Source organism: Haliotis asinina, chromosome 7 (assembly GCF_037392515.1).
Source record: "Haliotis asinina isolate JCU_RB_2024 chromosome 7, JCU_Hal_asi_v2, whole genome shotgun sequence".
Lineage (NCBI taxonomy): Eukaryota > Metazoa > Mollusca > Gastropoda > Lepetellida > Haliotidae > Haliotis > Haliotis asinina.
Window position 1 is genome coordinate 6,184,245 of NC_090286.1, and position 19,558 is coordinate 6,203,802.

Below are 19,558 nucleotides of genomic sequence, written 5' to 3' on the forward strand. Positions count from 1 at the left end.
TCTTTTCGAACTTATAATTTCATCCAGAATACAGAACCTTTTTAAACATATATGGCAACAATAACATTACAATAAAATGTCTGTATACAATATGCATCTCACTGTCCATAGTTAATGTTATGCAGTGTTCTATGAAATAAACTCTTAATACTGTGACTAATCTATTTTCACTTTGCATACTGTTTGAACACTGTTCACAACAATCTAGTCCTATTGTGACTACAACAAATAACTATCAATGGGTATTGCATATTCATCCTATCAACCGGCGAGTCATAATCAAATATAACGATAGGCCGTCAACAATAAAACCTCTCGCCAGTCTAACACTGTATTTCAGCAGGGGTCATCGAAAACACGACCGCTCAGGTCTGAATTTCTAACAATATTGATCAAAACTGCTATCATGGAAACCTCATGCAGGCTCAACTCCACCTGTTTCATGAGGTGAAATTCCGCAAAGTCAATAGTGTTTGCACGAATGTTCGTATTTCAGAAACAAAACATGCACGCAAATATTCTGCGTTCACAAACGCAGTTCCTTCTCCTGAACAGTTAATCAAGCACATTCTTCTCTCAAACATATGGATCATATATATAAATTGTGTCCTACAGTGCTTTCCTCATGATGATGTATGTCTTCAGTTCTTAGTCATCTAGATCTCTATTCCATTCTCATCCAACACCTCCACTGCTCTCACTCTCAGGACAAGCCAAGGGAGTTAACACCTCAATTGTTACGTATGAGTACTCAAACAATGAGTAACCATTTTTATTAAAATTATTGATAGATGAAGAGGGAATGCTTTGTACACTAATGTATATACATGATTGACAAAGATGAATCAAGTCCTACATGTGGTGAACAGTTGATCAATGTTATGTATTCATGGCATTGTTAATAATTATAATAATTCTAATAATAATACAGAGGGTATTTATAACTGTGCCTGTATCCTTGCATTCAATGCTCATTCAAGGTGCTACAAGGAGTTAAAAAGGAAGAAAAGATCTCAGGGAAAGATATGGAGAAGTAATGGGTATTTAGAACGGACTTGTTCACGTCAGTTATTCAGCACAATTGACATCAGCTGCCAGTGAATTCCAAAGTAACACTGCTGTGTAGGCAAAGGTCTTCTGACCATAGGAGACAAGTCTGACTTTAGGGACTGTAAGTAAGTGCTGATTTGGGGATATTAGACATCTTCCCGGGGTGTACTGTGTAAGAAGTTCAGATAGATACTCTGGAGCATGACTGTGGAGACATTTATATACAAGGCACAGGATTTTGAAGTTCACATGGTACTTAACAGGGAGACAATGAGACTGACTGACTGATTTCATGGTCCAGGTTGTCTATGTGAGAATCTCCAAGAATGGCTACTCACAGATAGGAGTTCGTTTCTGCCCCTCCATCTCCAAACACTGCCTTCGCAAACAGGTCATTAAACATGTACCTGACCCGTGGAGGCTCAAACTTCACTACCTGCAACATCAACACACCTGTGGGTATTAGGCACGAGTGTGGGAATTATCAGTCACAGCCAGGCTGGACAATACAGTGTTACTGCGAATTGCTAAAGAGGAACTTAAATACACAAACAATGCCTTTCACAACGTGGACAAATGTAATGCAAATTGTGACACTCACCCAATTTGACCATACACTCAGTGTGACCCTCTACCTAGTGTGATCCTCCACCCAGTGTGGCCTCAACACCCAAAGTGACCGTCCACTCAATGTGACCCTCCATCCAGTGTGGCCTTACACCCAGTGTGACCCTCTACCCAATGTGGCCTTACCATCCAGTGTGATCCTCCACCCAATGTGGCCTACATCCAACGTGACCCTCCACTCAGTGTGACCCTCCACCCAATGTGACACTGCACCCTGTGTAGCCATACACCCAGTGTGACCCTCAACCCACGTTGACCCTCAACCTAGTGTGATCTTAAAGACAGTGTGACCCTACACCCAGTTTGATCCTACACCCAGTGTTGACCCTACAAGCTACATACTGTGTGACCTCTCTTCTTCAGTGCTGCCACAGCCATGTCCACACCTCTCTCCACTGCAGGGACAGGTTCCAGAAAACCATTGGATTTGAAATAGCCAATTCGTAATGACTTCCTGCTCTCATAAATCTGAAACAGGCATACAGTAAAACATCAGTAGCCAGTTCCACCAGTGAACCCAAAAAAGGTGAATAACTGCATAGTATCTTCCATGTACAAGCTCATACAGACAAAAGGGTGTGTTAGCCACTCAGACACAGCCTTGGGGCTGAGACTCCTTGACTATGAACTAAAACGGGCATGTAATTAGAATGATCCAAGTATCAATGGTCAGTGTGACTCAAACTGCATCCTTCCACATATGCCCTATCCACTACACTATCACTGATTAATGTCACTATCACCGTGTTACACACTTTCTATTAGAGTACATCCACAAACAGTGCCACTTTAGATGCAGGATCGGTGAAGACCCAGGATAGAACTGAACTTTAGCAACCCATGGTTGTCATAAGAAGCGACTAACAGGATCAGGCTCGGTGACTTGGTTACACGTCACCAGATCCCAATTCTGTTGATTGACGTTCATGATGCCAATCACTGGATTGTCTGTTCCAAACTTGATTACTTAAAGACCACAGTCCTATAGCTGGAATATTGCTGGGTACAGTTCTAAACAACAAACAGACAAACTTTAGATGAAGACCCTAAAACTCACAATACTTGGGATGCTCACCTCGGTGTCAAAGGGCACAATCTGCATCAAAGGCCATGCACTGCTGAGGGCCGGGACCAGTAAAGCCTTCATACACATCATCAAGCTGTCAACATCTCTGGCCATCGGACCTGCTGCCACCTTCACTGCAACAGCAGGACACTTCTTACACTGAAACCTCATCAGTTAAAACACTCCCATTCAGGACACTCAATACAATTAAACTTCATCAGTCCAGACACTCCTATTCAGGATGCTCCATACACTGAAACCTCATCAGTCCAGACACTCCTATTCAGGACACTCCATACACAGAAACCTCATCATTTCAGACACTCGCAATCAGGGCACCTACCGTTTACACTTGGAACAATATACATGAACTAATACTATCTACAACACTACATGTTAACATACAATAAATAGCCATATGTAGTAAGCATACATATCTTACCTAAGGTTTGACCACCGCCCAGTGGGAACATCCCTGATATCCTGTGAACAAACCAGAGAGAAAACAAGAGTCATCAGAAGATGACATATCCCCTCAGCCCCACATATTTGAAAGGACAAATCATCTGCCAGTTACTTATTGTGTTTTTAGACCAAGTCAGAATTGTTTCCATGGAAATCATGAAAAATATAAATGCCATATATCTGTAATCAGAAAAAGTCACCATTTCAAGATCTGTCTCATATATCTGATAAGACTTTTTGAAAGATATGAAATGGTTTTTGTGTTGTGCTCCGGAAACGAAGTCAGCAACGTGTTCATGGAACTGAGAAAATAATAAATCACAAAAACCTGTAAGGCACCACTTTTGGTTCTGACTGATATATGTACCAAGTTTTGCAGAAATATATTGAACGCTTTTTCAGTTCTGCTCCGAAAACAAAGCCCACCTTACATGCTGGCTGAGGATAATAAAATAATTCTCTCAACAATTTCAATGACTTCCATTTCTACAAACCAACATTCAGCAATAATGAGAACAATAAATGCGATAATCTGGGATCCCCAGTTTGTTGTCCAGGTCCCCTGAAAATTATAAGCATGAGTCTCAAGGATCTTTAAATACAGGACTCAGGGTAAATCCCTGTACAACCTCTTTTGTATATGTGAAATAACTGTATCCATCAAAACACACATGGATGTCGGGAGGAAGTCTCTTCACAGTTGGTCTGAGCCCATGATATTGTGTGATTAACTTACCCAAGTCTCTCCACGATCAGTCTGACCCCAAGATGTCTTATGGTTAACTTACCCAAGTCTTTCCACAGTCGGTTTGAGGCCACACACACCACACATGTGGGACGGAATACGGATACTGCCGCCAATGTCGCTCCCCAAACCCAGACATGACCCCCCTGACGCAATGAGCGCCCCCTCACCACTTGAAGATCCACCAGGGCTACGGGACAGATCATGAGGGTTTAGAGTCTCTCCATAAATAGGATTGGAGCTGTCGAATCTGAAATAAATAAGCAATATATTTGTTTGTTTCCTTCTTTGTTTGCTGTTTAATGGAGCACTTGACAATATTCCAGCTATTGTGAGAAAGCGAATTTTGGCTAATGCTGTACAAGCATCATGGCAGTTATTCACAGCAATTCAGACATAAGTTCTGCCTGTAAATAATCTAATCTGGACTTCATTATGTGGTGATTGATGACATGAGCCTCAATCTACACAAATGACATAAGCAGACATGCATCAAAAAAGTCAGCAAGCCAGATAATCTGATCCTTTTGACAAGTCTGTAGTGCTGAAACTTGTGCTCTTACCCAGAATCTCAAAGTACCATCATATGAATCAGTAAGGCAGATAAACCAAGAGTCATCAGAAGATGACATATCCCCCAGGCCCCTACATATTTGAAAGAACATTTCATTTGCAGGTTACTTCATGTTTTCTTAGATTAAGTTTGAATAGTTTCCAAGGAAGTCATGAAAAATATAAATGCCATATATCTGTAAACAGCAAAAGGCACCACTTCAACATCTGTCTCATATATCTGCCAAGATAATGAAAGACATTAAATGGTTTTCGAGTTATGCTCTGGAAATGAAGCCTTTCCCTCCATTTTGAGACTAAGTCAGAATTGTTTCAATGGAAACCGGGAGAAATTGAAAAGCCAAAAACACTGTAAAGGCACCAACTTGTGGTCTGCCTCAAATATCTGCCAAGTTTTGCTGTAAGATATTAAAAAGTTTTCAAGTTGTGCTCCAGAAACGAAGCCCATCCCACCATTTTGAGACTTAAGTCAGAACCGGTTCCATGGAAACTGGAAAATGAGAAATCACAAAATTCTGTAAACGGCACAACGTTGGGGTCTACCACATATATCTACCAAGTTTTGCAGACAGATACCAGGAACTTTTTGAGATGTGCTACGGAAACGAAACACACCTCTCACTCTTGAGACAAAGTCCGAATTGTGTCCATGGAAACCGAGAAACTAAGAAATCACAAAAACCTGTAAATAGCAAAAGGCACCATTTTGGGGTCTGTGACACATATCTACCAAGATCGGCAGAAAAACATTGAAAGGTTTTTGAGTTCTGCTCCGGAAACGAAGCCCATCCCTCCATTTTGAGGCTAAGTTTGAAATGTTTCAACTTGGCATCGACTATATCCCTCCGCATTTCATAACAAAGATAACAAAGAAGGACAACCCTTGCAAAGACAAAAGATACAAAGGTAAAAAAACCCAGAAAAATTGATTTTTCTATTTATAAAGACATTGTTCAGAAATATTCCTGTTTTATGATGGCAATCACTAAATAATCAAGTTGTGGGAGACAAACTAGTGACTAATATCTTGAGCAACATCTAAATGGGAAGGGAAGTCAAAGTGGGCAGTACTCACGTCATCATGGTCTGGGGTATATTGGTGCGGACAAACGGAATGGCACCTTGAGATTTCAACACCTGCAGCAAACCCGCAACATTAACACAGACACATCTCACCTTACTATCTCAACATACAGAGCTACCTTACCTCACATAAATGTTTATCTCTTCTATTATTTTGAATGTACCCCACCAACAAGCGAGTAAGATTTTCAATCTTGCCCTCCTGGGAATGTGGAACAGCGGGTGTTCTTGTGTTAGTAATTCTTTCTCTTGAATAACTGAGCTAAATATAATGTACAGAAAGTATTTATATCATGCAAAAACTCTACAGTGACTTTTCTTGGTATTGGTTAATTGCCTAACACATTACAGTCTGATATCAATCTCTCAAACAGTTGAAAAGGAGCCCCATGGAAACCAAAATTCAGAACCTGAGGAAATCTAGACTTGCTTCATTTACCTTAGCATTGCAGGGATGGTTAGGCATTAGGGAAAATAATCTGGTTCGGGGACTGTGAGACAGACTTGCCTTCATATCCAAGATTCATTACAAGGAGTCCCTTTGGTGATAGACCAAGATATCTCCCTGATATAAACAGAAATCAAGGACACAAGACTAGTCAGAGTCCCTTTGACCTACATATATCTCTGATATTAATAAAAGATCAAAAAGGTGTTTAGTGTGATGGCTAACCTGTATGTAAGGAGCATCGTGGTCCACAGGCTTGTGTATGAAGTGTTGCATCCCTGCTGTACAGTCGTATCCCTGTGGATATACAAACATACACACATACACTGAAACCTTGACAATCTGGACCCTGTATAAATGAACTGAAGTTATGATATTGGTATCGACATGTTATCTGAACTATTTTCACATTATGATTTCTTTGGGCTTTGGATCCAGAGAGTAATTCCATATATGAAAACCCACCTTGACGTAGAAAGCCTCCTTGACGCTGATTGGAACCCCATGAAGAGGTCCTTTCTTTCCCCTCTGACGATCCAGCTTAGCAGCTTGGTCCTGCCAGTGAAAATTCCTTTAAATGTACCTATTTTCCTACATAAATTCACTGACTGCTGTTTGATACTGGTGAGTGAGTGAGTGAGTGAGTGAGTGAGTGAGTGAGTGAGTGAATGTGTCGAGTAAAAGTCTGCTAGGAGAAGTACTTATGTAACAGACAATTAAATGGAAACTGGGTATGGGCCAAGCAGCACTGGAAACCACAAATATACCCTTTTCTGCCCATGTGAGAAAACTCTTCACAGTAAATTATAGCAACATGAATAAATTTGTGCATATCTGTTAGTCAGTAATTGAGACTAGAACAGAAAATAAGAACATGAGAACTCAAAACAAAACAAAACAGCAATTTTTCTGCCCACGAAGAGCACTCCGTTTTGAATAAGGTATAAATAACTACAGGTTTTACAAACTGTACATGTAGGAGTTATTTCCCTTCCCTTGATAAAAAATGAAGGTGAAGGTTGCTTAGATATGAATCCAAGACAAATTTGGGCTGTTCCAATATCCATATATACTGAAGGTCATTCAGTCTCAATTAGGAGATAAACATCATGTGTTGGCCAATTTCCGGGTGTTATTGAGTATTTGAAGTATTTGACGTATGCCGGAGGTTTCAAATGAAATATTCCTGTGCTTCAAATACTCAATAACACCCGGAAATTGGCCAACTTGTGATGTTTATCGACATTGCAAACAAAAAAGTAAACCAAAGGGTTTTACTGTCTGCACTTATTTACATCGAGTATGGATACAGCAGTGAAGTGTCGTCAGCTGGCCGTTACCCGGTTCCCATGGTAGCATTTGGAGTTGCTCATATGTGACATCATTCTAACTTTACGTCATGCTATGATTTGAATGACGTCACCACTGTTGATGACACAACAAAACAATTGTTTGCGATGTTTCTATGTGTCAACACACAGTGAATAGTCTTGCAGTTTCTGGGAACCTAATCCCATTTGATCATGTTTTTCAACCAATCAGATTACAGAACACAGTGCCTTTTGGTATACAATGTTGAATTGTTACCATATTGTAGTTGTTGTTTGACACTGACATAGGTGTGATCAAATGACATACCTCAGCTTCTATAAGCGGCTCAACTACACAGTTCAGCTTCTCGTTCATCTCCATCGCCTTCACATACAGCATAAAAAACATGGCATTATTTTTTTCAGACTCATGAAAAAACCCAGTTCTATTAATCAATTTCACCTCAAATTTTACAAACCCTCCAAGGAAGTTGTGTCAGGAAACTTTCTCACATTGCAGTACAATTCAATATCTTCTGTGCATCTTGTTTATCACGATGCTTCTCCAACAAATTAAGCAATTAAATCTGAAATATAACATTCGTTACATTTGTCTGCTTTCTAAATGGCATTGTGTATACATTGATATCTATGCTCTGCTATTTGTGTTTTATTTTCATACATTTTCAGCCTCAAGAATGGAAGTACCAGCAAAAACTTCCAAAAGGAATGAAACAGTTTCTAATATATTCTAACACAGTTAAAACTATTTCAATGGCTCAGCAACTGGGACTGTATTTCACTGATGAGAAGGAGTAACATAAGTAAATGCATAGTCTCACATTACAGAGCCGAAAACTAAATGCTGAAATAACCTTGATTCATGGATCATGGAAATTATTAGGCCAGCTCATAAAATAAGTCTCTACTGAGTCACGAAGAGGTACTTTTGATGTTCATACAAAAAGCCATGCCGGCCTGACATCTGCATTACATGCAAGTACAATAAATATAATTTTTCAGCATTGAGATAAATAGCCCCCAGATCACTAATACCACCATTGCTAAATTTTATTTTCACAAAATGTCATGTAAAGAAGATATGGTTATGCCCAACCTTCTCACTTCTCGTCATCTGCCTACCTTGGTGTTAATACTTCTTGCAGTGGGCGGTTGTACATAGTGACATAAAGATACCCACTACACTACGTAAAAAACAAGGTGAAGTCACATTTTGTGGGCACACGAATGGGTGATGATTGCAAATGACTACCGTAAACAAACCTTTCATTCACGAGTGGAATATTAAGCATTTTCAATTTACTGAATCATTGAATAAAATAATCAGTGTGTATACAAAATGAAATCATGCATTTAAAATATTAATTCTACCGCACTGCCGTTATATCCATGAATCAAGGTTACGCGAGTGTACTCGGAAATTTTGGAAACATTTGCTATTACTTGGTTTTCACAGTTCTCTTTGCAAGAGCACTCAGTAGGGAATTCTAAATATATCCTAACTGTAAAACTGTCTCTTTGAAAGAATTACAAGAAGATTGTACCTTTGACTGGTAAGCTCGTAACACTTCCATGCATTTGAGCTGCCCTGACTGCAGTTGTGCCTGCAGTTCAGCCAATGACAGGCTCAGAATACGCTCTCGATGAGGTACTGTTAACTGATCACATGGAAATAAACGAAAATTATAATTATTTGTCTGTAATAAAAATTGTTGTAAATCTAACTCTCTGTAGAAGCTGTCAACATAAGTAATAAGCATACAGCCTAAGAATGCATTACTAAAACATGAGTCAGGAAGGATAACAATATATATTCTTATGAGAGTGTGATTTTGTAATATCATTAAGTGATAGTTACCACTGGGTCACAATGTTTGGTGTTTTGAGTTTGAGTTGTGGGTCACATTTCGTATTACAGCAATAGTATTTTTTAGCTGCAGGCCTTTTTAGACAGCACTCCAGAGTTACCTGCCCTTGGCAATTTATTGTTTACTTCCTAAGTGAAAGTTCTAAATGAATGGTGAGAGGGCAACACATTGCTGGACTGTTCTTGACTGTGTATAAAGGCTGGTTGTTGTGTTGAAGAACACATACGGACTTACACTTGGAATTACTAGACTTTTGCCTCTGCCTATCACCAACTGTCAACTAATTCTCCACCTACAAACTACATCCAAGACTGACACTCCACACCTGACTGCTCACTGTTGAAACAAGCTTCATTATGAATTTAATTTCTTTCTCTGTAATTCCAAGATTCTGGTGAGTTAATATTATATATTTGTGACACATTATCTTTGCACTGCATTGTACTGGAAATCTGTATTGTAATTCATTGTAACTTGCTCATTGTTTGCTCAATATATTATTGAATAGTTTAGACTTGTATGCATTATGTTTTGCTGGGAATTTCTCATACCTTTTGTCATTGCAATTTATTAACCGTAACAATATGGATGCATCACTTTCTTGCTAGAGAGTGGCAATGTTTGGATGTAGGTTGTAACAGTATGGTAATTAGAAGAAGTTTAGAAAAGTGGTCAAAGCGCCATGTTGACCTTGAAAATAAGGTGAAAGTCACCAAAAATCAACTGGTGTTTGCATAAAAACCTAATATAGGCTGTCACCAAATTTGGAGACATTGAGTACAACAGTGCATGAGATATCGTATTTACCAGTTTGAAAAGCGCTCAGTGTCATGTTGACCTGGAAAATAAGGTCAAGGTCACCTAAATCAATCTGTCTAATACCCTAATGTACGTTGTCACTGAATTTGCAAAAAATGGGCTATCTGGGGTAATAATAATCAATGTGCTAGCACTTTGAGCATACTTTGATGCATGGAGATTAGGGCAAGATAAGACTCCTCAATATTGTAATTATTATTATAACAACAGTTCATGAGATATGGCATTAAAAAGTATCGGGACTCATGTTGGTACGTATGAACGCTGCTGAATGCCCTGTTCCGCTAGGTGTCAGTGGACAATCAAACAAGCCGCCTTTCACAACCAGCATGGGTTGCTGTGGATCAGTTTTATTAATAATTACGACCAAACAATTACTTCCAAAGTTTCTTCTTATCTCTGAACTATGCAGTAAAGTGTTTAACATTACTTTCTCATGTTATTGACCCATGCTTGTGGTTGAAGGCAACTATCACCATCAGGTTGTCAGGCTAGCTTATTTCCTTCATGTCATTGTATCTCAACAGTGTAGATTGATGATCACTGGATTGTCTGGTCAAGATTTAATTAATAATAGACCATAGTCATATAACTGAAATATTGCTGAGTGTGGTGCTAATCAACAAATAAACCGACCAATCAAATAATACGCAGTTAGAAAACCTGCAACATGTTAAATAATTCTTTCCTCACCCCTTCTGTTCTAAGTCTTTCCACCAAGTCCTGACATGATTTTCTAACTTTATCTTGCTTCTGTTGGATGCGATCATGCAGTTTCTTGTTCCGCAAGACCTTGTGAAAAATATACCAGCCAAGACAAACACTGGTGGCAAAACCTGCCACCTTCTGCCAGAACAGCGAGTCCCATTCATCAATGAACCAGGGTAGCTGCATCTTCACCCATCGAGTCTGGTAACAAACAAAGCAGCATAAATGATATATACCATTACAAAAAGAAGAGGTTATTCCATTTGCGAACACACCAGTAGCCAATGTATATTAGAAAAAGGGATATATGTCCATACCAGTGAGCATACCAGTAGCCAATGCATATTAGAAAAAGGGATATATGTCCATACCAGTGAGCATACCAGTAGCCAATGTATATTAGAAAAAGGGATATATTTCCATACCAATGAGCAAAAAAGTAGCCAATGCATATTAGAAAAAGGGATATATTTCCATACCAGTGAGCAAACCAGTAGCCAATGCATATCAGAAAAAGGGATATATGTCCATACCAGTGAGCATACCAGTAGCCAATGCATATTAGAAAAAGGGATATATTTCCATACCAATGAGCAAACCAGTAGCCAATGCATATCAGAAAAAGGGATATATTTCCATACCAGTGAGCATACCAGTAGCCAATGCATATTAGAAAAAGGGATATATTTCCATACCAATGAGCATACCAGTAGCCAATGCATATTAGAAAAAGGGATATATTTCCATACCAGTGAGCATACCAGTAGCCAATGTATATTAGAAAAAGGGATATATGTCCATACCAATGAGCATACCAGTAGCCAATGTATATTAGAAAAAGGGATATATTTCCATACCAATGAGCATACCAGTAGCCAATGTATATTAGAAAAAGGGATATATGTCCATACCAATGAGCATACCAGTAGCCAATGCATATTAGAAAAAGGGATATATTTCCATACCAATGAGCATACCAGTAGCCAATGTATATTAGAAAAAGGGATATATGTCCATACCAGTGAGCATACCAGTAGCCAATGTATATTAGAAAAAGGGATATATGTCCATACCAGTGAGCATACCAGTAGCCAATGCATATTAGAAAAAGGGATATATGTCCATACCAATGAGCATACCAGTAGCCAATGTATATTAGAAAAAGGGATATATTTCCATACCAATGAGCATACCAGTAGCCAATGTATATTAGAAAAAGGGATATATGTCCATACCAGTGAGCATACCAGTAGCCAATGTATATTAGAAAAAGGGATATATGTCCATACCAATGAGCATACCAGTAGCCAATGCATATTAGAAAAAGGGATATATTTCCATACCAATGAGCATACCAGTAGCCAATGTATATTAGAAAAAGGGATATATGTCCATACCAGTGAGCATACCAGTAGCCAATGTATATTAGAAAAAGGGATATATGTCCATACCAGTGAGCATACCAGTAGCCAATGTATATTAGAAAAAGGGATATATTTCCATACCAATGAGCAAACCAGTAGCCAATGTATATTAGAAAAAGGGATATATTTCCATACCAATGAGCATACCAGTAGCCAATGGATATTAGAAAAAGGGATATATTTCCATACCAATGAGCATACCAGTAGCCAATGTATATTAGAAAAAGGATATATTTCCATACCAATGAGCATACCAGTAGCCAATGCATATTAGAAAAAGGGATATATTTCCATACCAATGAGCATACCAGTAGCCAATGTATATTAGAAAAAGGGATATATTTCCATACCAATGAGCATACCAGTAGCCAATGTATATTAGAAAAAGGGATATATTTCCATACCAATGAGCATACCAGTAGCCAATGCATATTAGAAAAAGGGATATATTTCCATACCAATGAGCATACCAGTAGCCAATGTATATTAGAAAAAGGGATATATTTCCATACCAATGAGCATACCAGTAGCCAATGTATATTAGAAAAAGGGATATATGTCCATACCAGTGAGCATACCAGTAGCCAATGCATATTAGAAAAAGGGATATATTTCCATACCAATGAGCATACCAGTAGCCAATGTATATTAGAAAAAGGGATATATTTCCATACCAATGAGCATACCAGTAGCCAATGTATATTAGAAAAAGGGATATATGTCTATACCAGTGAAACATTCCAAAGGAATGGAATACATTGTCACATTTTCCCATAATTCAAAGTTCCCCACAAGACCAATCAGTGAACAACAATTTGTGGTCCTGTGTGTACTCTACTGGTCCAAAATAACATTCGTAGATTTACTTAACTATCAATACAAAATTCACGGACCACCAGGACCACTGCAATCTTACTTTTAAGTGGTCCTGATGAATTTTTACTAGCCAGGGACCACAGCATTAGAATGATTTTGGCACACTGTCATAACAATGGGTGTCATCCATGGGCCCCAACACAAAGATGAAGAATGACTAGACATTAACTATGCTTTAATCTAAGGACTCACCTTATTTCTTATATATGTTTTTAAACAGTTTAAGGCATCAGTGTACACTGGCTATTAACAAATGTGATGGAAATGTATGTTCAAAATAGTATTAAATGTTTGTGTTTTGTATTAAGAATGAAAGCATAATCTGTAGTAATTTAATTTTCTGCCTATGGATTGGGTGGAAACAAACCAGATACTAAGAACCAGTGACTACGTAAAGAATTTATCACTGCAGGATCCCAGAGAATATACACATTTTAATTTCCTTTTGTAAATGCTCGGAAATATCAAATATATGACTGTGACATCTGTCAGAGAATCTAAACAAGCTGGTTGTTGAACAGATCCTGTTAACATTCATGTTTCCACACAATTAGAACTTGTAATTGAATGAACTATATTCAGGGTTTGCATGTCTATGTATTGTACAGCAGGTTGTATTGCATTACATGTATTTCATCATATCACTACACTGTTACATTCAGCGCTAGCATGGCTGTAACAATGCATCAAACTATCCATGCATTACAGTTGTTGAATCTCCAGTAGCTATTAATTGATGGCAGAAATGAAAAACTATTGCTGCATCAATAGTATGTCTGACTACCAATAGTTTAGCAACTGACTTCTGTTAATGAACGCTCAGTGCAAAATACAGGAAGTGGTAGATTCGTTCATTTGAAAACTGATATATCTTAGACAAACTTGATCTGGGTTTCAAGCAGTCTTAGTAAACTTAGTCTCAGTGTATTTCCTTACACTCCACCACTGAGTCTAACGAAACCTAGTAGAAGGTTGCGTCAGGTAACCTTTGAGCGACTAATGACCATCCAATCAAACTCGAGACGAATAAATAGATTTAACCAATCACACAACGGCTATTATTTAGGGATCTGGGGGACTTACAAAATATTCAGGTCACTGACACAGAACTCTCCACAAACAAAAATCCAAAAAGAACTGGGCACCATTCTACAGAATGATCTTTGCGTTAACGTGATCATACTTCTCACACAAATGTGATTCTCCACAAACAAATACTAGAATCTGCACTTTACTAAATTTAATAAATGATATGTTCGACAGTTTTTTGAAAGACTCTGCATTTGTTAAAAAATCAATTCTGTGGAATTACATTTCTCAGCAAAACACAGATTCTAGTACTTTTGTTGGGTTGAGTCCCATTCAGGATTTGAAGCCTGACCCTCAGAGTCTGGCATCTAATTGCCAACACACAGCTGCAGTCAGCTGCCTAGTCCTCTCAGCCACTTGGGTTTACTTTGCCTTACAAAAGCAGGGATCAGAATAAATAGAATACTCACTGGAAATACATGTCATAAAGTGAGTGAGTGAGTGAGTTTAGTTTTACGCCGCACTCAGCAATATTACAGCTATATGGCGGCGGTCTGTAAATAATCGAGTCTGGACCAGACAATCCAGTGATCAACAACATGAGCATCGATCTGCGCAATTGGGAACTGATGACACGCGTCAACCAAGTCAGCGAGCCTGACCACCCGATCCCGTCAGTCGCCTCTTACGACAAGCTGAGTCGCCTTTTATGGCAAGCATGGGTTGCTGAAGGCCTATTCTACCCCGGGACCTTCACGGGTATCATAAAGTAGTGTAGTATACTTTACTGTAAGATGTTATGATTACATTATGATTGCGTTTTTAACAAGAACTTGGTGAGAATGGTTCAGTGAATATTATGAGGCATCACGCTGGGCACAATATATACTTTTTCTCCATTCTCCATTTGTTTCCAAGGATGAACATTTCAGAGCCACATAAAACTCAGTGTTAGGTAACATATAATTCTTCCTGAGTACAGAGAAGGATTAATGGACACCCCATGCTTCAGAGATGACAAGGACAAGAAAAGGCCACTGAAGCTGGGGAGGGGATGAGGATAGTTCAGGAATGAACTTTGACGCAATAGGTTCTTAGGGCAAATTTGAAAAAATCCCTTGTGGTTTTCAACACTGGATTTCATCGAATTCATATTTTTTTCAGATTCAGAGGTGTTTTAACAATGCCTTTAAGACTGTTGTCAATGCAATATTACCAAACATTAGAAACACCTCTTATATATATGTAAATAGATTGGGGAATTTCAAAACCAGTTTCAGGATTGTGTACACAATTTGTTTCAGATTGGGAACTGAATCAATTTCTCAGACTAACCCTTTGGGTCCCTGAAAGACGTAACTTTCATAGAAACAGGTAGCTTGGTAGATCTGACAAGAAGCATTAGTAAAATGAAAAATCTTGGGTTTTTCGTATATTACAGTAAAGGCTTGGAAGGGAAATAATATGGCTTAGGAACTGTGACAGACTGGTTAACTCTGGACAACAGAGCATATTAAACATATGCTCTCAGGTGTGGATGGACATGACAGAGAATATTAAACATATGCTCTCAGGTGTGGATGGACATGACAGAGAATATTAAGCATATACTCTCAGGTGTGGATGGACATGACAGAGCATATTAAGCATATGCTCTAAGGTGTGGATGGACATGACAGAGCATATCAAATATATTCTCTCGGGTGTGACTGGACATGACAGAGCATATTAAACATATGCTCTCAGGTGTGGATGGGCATGACAGAGAATATTAAACATTTGCTCTCAGGTGTGGATGGACATGACAGAGCATATTAAGCATATACTCTCAGGTGTGGATGGACATGACAGAGCATATTAAGCATATGCTCTAAGGTGTGGATGGACATGACAGAGCAAATTAAACATATGCTCTGGGGTGTGAATGAACATGACAGAGCAAATTAGACATATGCTCTCGGGTGTGGAAGAGACTAAAAACCAGGAAATGGCGCAAGGCAGGATGTTTGGTAGTAGTTGGGTTAAAATCAGGGATTTACCCATCCTTAAAATCTCCAGGCTATATGTTCCAATAAATCTCCACTATACCCTGCATCCATACACGGCTTGGCCCGAAGGATTTATTACCTCCCTTGGCTGGCTGTTTGTCCAGTCAGGTGTCTACGCTGGGAATTTGAGCGAACCAACCACAACTCACTTTCGCTTTTTAAATTATCTAACCGATTAAACCTGGAAACACAAATGATGCAGAAGTACTCTGAAACAGGTAGAAGGAGTTTTTGCATATTTTTTTAAAATGTTGGACCTGTCAATATGTTTGTTGATTTCCCCAAAATCCGAGTCGCACTGCAACCAAACCTTCACAGTTGTAATCCACTTTCATTGTTGACACTGGCAAGTTCAGTTTGTAACCAGACTTAGCTGACTGGTTACTGTGAGAATGTGGAGCCAGCAAAGGGAGGTAATAACATCAGGCTGAGCTGGTTAAAACATATTAACTTAAAGCAGCATTATTATATGTAACATGGTAGGATTGAACCACAGACTGTCTGATCTGAGGTCAGACACCTTGACCACATGACCAAAAAAATAACCCAGTCAGCAAGATGACAAGCTAAGGAGGTCATTAGAGGGACTAACACTATGGCCTACGGCACTTACCCTAAAGAAAAGCCAGTCAAATATGTACAGTCTGTACATGTCAAGGCCAGCTACAAATGACAATATTTTAATGAGGGTTAATATTTTGAACATTATGGATGACACAACTGATACTGGACCTATGTTGTATAACGATTAACCCATAGTGTACGTTGGTATTGACGGAAAATGAAAATCCTGAATATTGATTGCTATCAATGATTGCTTGGGTAAAAGTTCCTCTTGTTCTGCCATTCCAACTAATATTTATAAATTAATATATACTAAGTCTATTCAGAATTCTGAATCTGCTTATGAAGAAACGTGAGTAGTATGATTATAGGATGTATTTACTGACATCTGCATCTTTGAATATGGACACTCACATCTGAGACACATTTTTAACACACCCTTGACCATGTTTTAATGGACATCTACTGCATTTAATGACGTAACCTATTTATGTTATCATATCGAAATAGTAATTCACAAATTCACAAATATGACAATTTTTCTGTGATACGCATGTTCAGATACACATAAAATTTAAAAAGTGTTTTGAATCACGGCAACACTAACAAAGCAACACGAAGATGGATTAAATATTCACACACCTAGAGGATTACACACACACCCTCCCCACCCCCAAACACACACACATACACACCATTTTCCATAAAAATGGCCTTATGTAATCACACTGCAATAATTTGTACAATTTGTCGCCACGATTCAGAACACTTCGTTTCCGTTTTGCTATCTGCTTATCATTGATCATGCAGCCCTGGCCTGTGTTTAGGCGGGCTCGGCCTACAGTGTGAAATGGACGAGTTATTGTGTTTACAATCACTGGCTTGAGGGTGTATTAGCAGTTTCATGTCATGTCATGTATCGTGCAACACTTACTACGTCATCAGGTATCCAGAACATTATGTAACCCGCGGCGACAAATATTGGCGACTGCAACTTCGACCTTTGACTCCTGCTAAACTGGTTTCTCGAGCCGCTGAGTGCGCACCGGCCCTGTTTTAATATTGAGAGTGTATATTGCACGCCGGCAGCACCACATATAACAATGTTTGCGCCAGTATATGTGAAGTTCCTCACAGATAAATATATATAGCGAGAAAATCAGCAACAAAAATGAATCTGTATGTATATGCACGTACATTCATTAACGGACATTTTACACCTTACCCATAACGGTAAAGTATCGGGAAACATATCTGCTTTTAACTAAAATTGGAGTATATTTACTTAGTTAAGCCAACACCGTGTAAATACGTTTTTGTAAAGTAGCCTATTTTTCTGAACGTGCATATTACGTACTAGCTAAACTGAAGACAATGAGTTGTCCAACCAAGTGATTTACATACATGGACAAAAATATCGCAACACTCCATGTTTTTTACAGGATAAAAATGTTCCCATTAAAGATAGCACAACCCCCGATCCCACCCCTTACCATTAAGAAAAGAATTAAGAGGAACTGAAAATAATGTAGTTCAAGGACTGTGGGGAAGACAATAGAGTGTCTCACAGTCCCTGAACCACATTATTTTGCCTAATGCAAAGCCTTCTCTGCCGTGCTAAACAAGTCTAGTTTTCCTTAGGTTTTCTGGGGCTCCTTTTCAATTAAAATGGGTTTGTTTGTTGCTATCAAAATTATACATATTCAGAGACTAAGCCTTAGTCTAGGAAGACTACACTGGGTTTCAATTTTCATTTCCATAAGGAAATATTTCCCTTGTCAGTCAAGTAGTTTAACCAGAGGACTTAAGATACTTGTATTACGCTGTGGCTTGTAACAATAGGCTGTGACGTCATTCTTTCACCAACAAAGAATATCAAAAGTGCTTGCATCACAATACGAAGTGCATGGTATTTGTCACAGCTAGTGTACATTGTAGCATAGAAATATATGATAGTAGGTATGACTTGGTATAAACTCCATGTGACTTGTATCACACGGACACGAGAATATCTCATCATTACCTCTTGTTTGATAATCTGTCCTATCTAGCCCCATGTAAGAATGTCGAGTTTTGATTGGTCCACGTGACTCTGATAAAATACTATGTACATCCATCACGATCCGCCAGCGGGAGTATAAAAGTCGTATACTCCCGCTGCGAAAGTCACATCCTCCCGCTACGCCTCGGTGACGACGCGAGAAGTGAGAAAAGCCATGCATCGACAAGCCTTTAGTAACGTGCGGTGCATTGAGGTCAAACGATCAGCTGGTGTCAACATGGCAGCAAGTCGAGTCGATGCGTGTTGTTTTGTTTTGATTTAGTGAAAACATTCAGCTAGATAAATGCGTTATCACATCGTGTCTCGGGAAATACGGGGTTTTATCAGTCCCGAGTAAGGTTGTTTTCCCCTCGCCTCCGGCCCGTATTTCCCTCGACGCGAGGTGATAGCTTATATCATAGAAATATACAGACGACACCATGGCGTCGTATCATATTTTGTTACGTCACTGGCTTGTTCCGTCACATATAACCTTATGCACACTGTTTATGAAATAAGATGAGATAACTCTTGGTTATCCCAAGGGAAATTTGTTTTGCATCATATGCAGTTCAACAGTTTGTTTTCTTTCATTAAACACCTATACATAACATTGCAAATGCTAATCCTAAAACTATTGTTTAAAATAATCAGGATATAAATACATCACTTTAGTATACAAACATAGATACTGACAGAAATTTGGACAATTGGAAGACAATTCATTCACTGAAATAGATGTTAATGCATCTAAAACTAACTGGAACAAGTCAGTGACACGAAAGAATGTTTC

General features: G+C 38.7%; 1 protein-coding gene across 1 annotated transcript in view; it reads right to left on the reverse strand.

Annotated features, from left to right (window-relative positions):
- The window catches only part of LOC137291521 (vitamin D3 hydroxylase-associated protein-like), a 28,600-nt gene extending 10,876 nt beyond the window's left edge, over positions 1–17,724 (reverse strand). The window contains exons 1-12 of the mRNA XM_067822886.1: positions 17,659–17,724; positions 10,769–10,984; positions 8,933–9,046; positions 7,696–7,752; positions 6,523–6,612; positions 6,283–6,354; positions 5,602–5,663; positions 3,997–4,203; positions 3,186–3,226; positions 2,753–2,877; positions 2,020–2,145; positions 1,389–1,486 (exon numbers count right to left, since the gene is read on the reverse strand). Of these exons, the coding sequence (XP_067678987.1) occupies positions 1,389–1,486; positions 2,020–2,145; positions 2,753–2,877; positions 3,186–3,226; positions 3,997–4,203; positions 5,602–5,663; positions 6,283–6,354; positions 6,523–6,612; positions 7,696–7,752; positions 8,933–9,046; positions 10,769–10,984; positions 17,659–17,682 (1,232 nt within the window). The 5' untranslated portion in view covers positions 17,683–17,724. The remainder of the gene's footprint in view (positions 1–1,388; positions 1,487–2,019; positions 2,146–2,752; positions 2,878–3,185; positions 3,227–3,996; positions 4,204–5,601; positions 5,664–6,282; positions 6,355–6,522; positions 6,613–7,695; positions 7,753–8,932; positions 9,047–10,768; positions 10,985–17,658) is intronic.
- Positions 17,725–19,558: the final 1,834 nt, after the last annotated feature.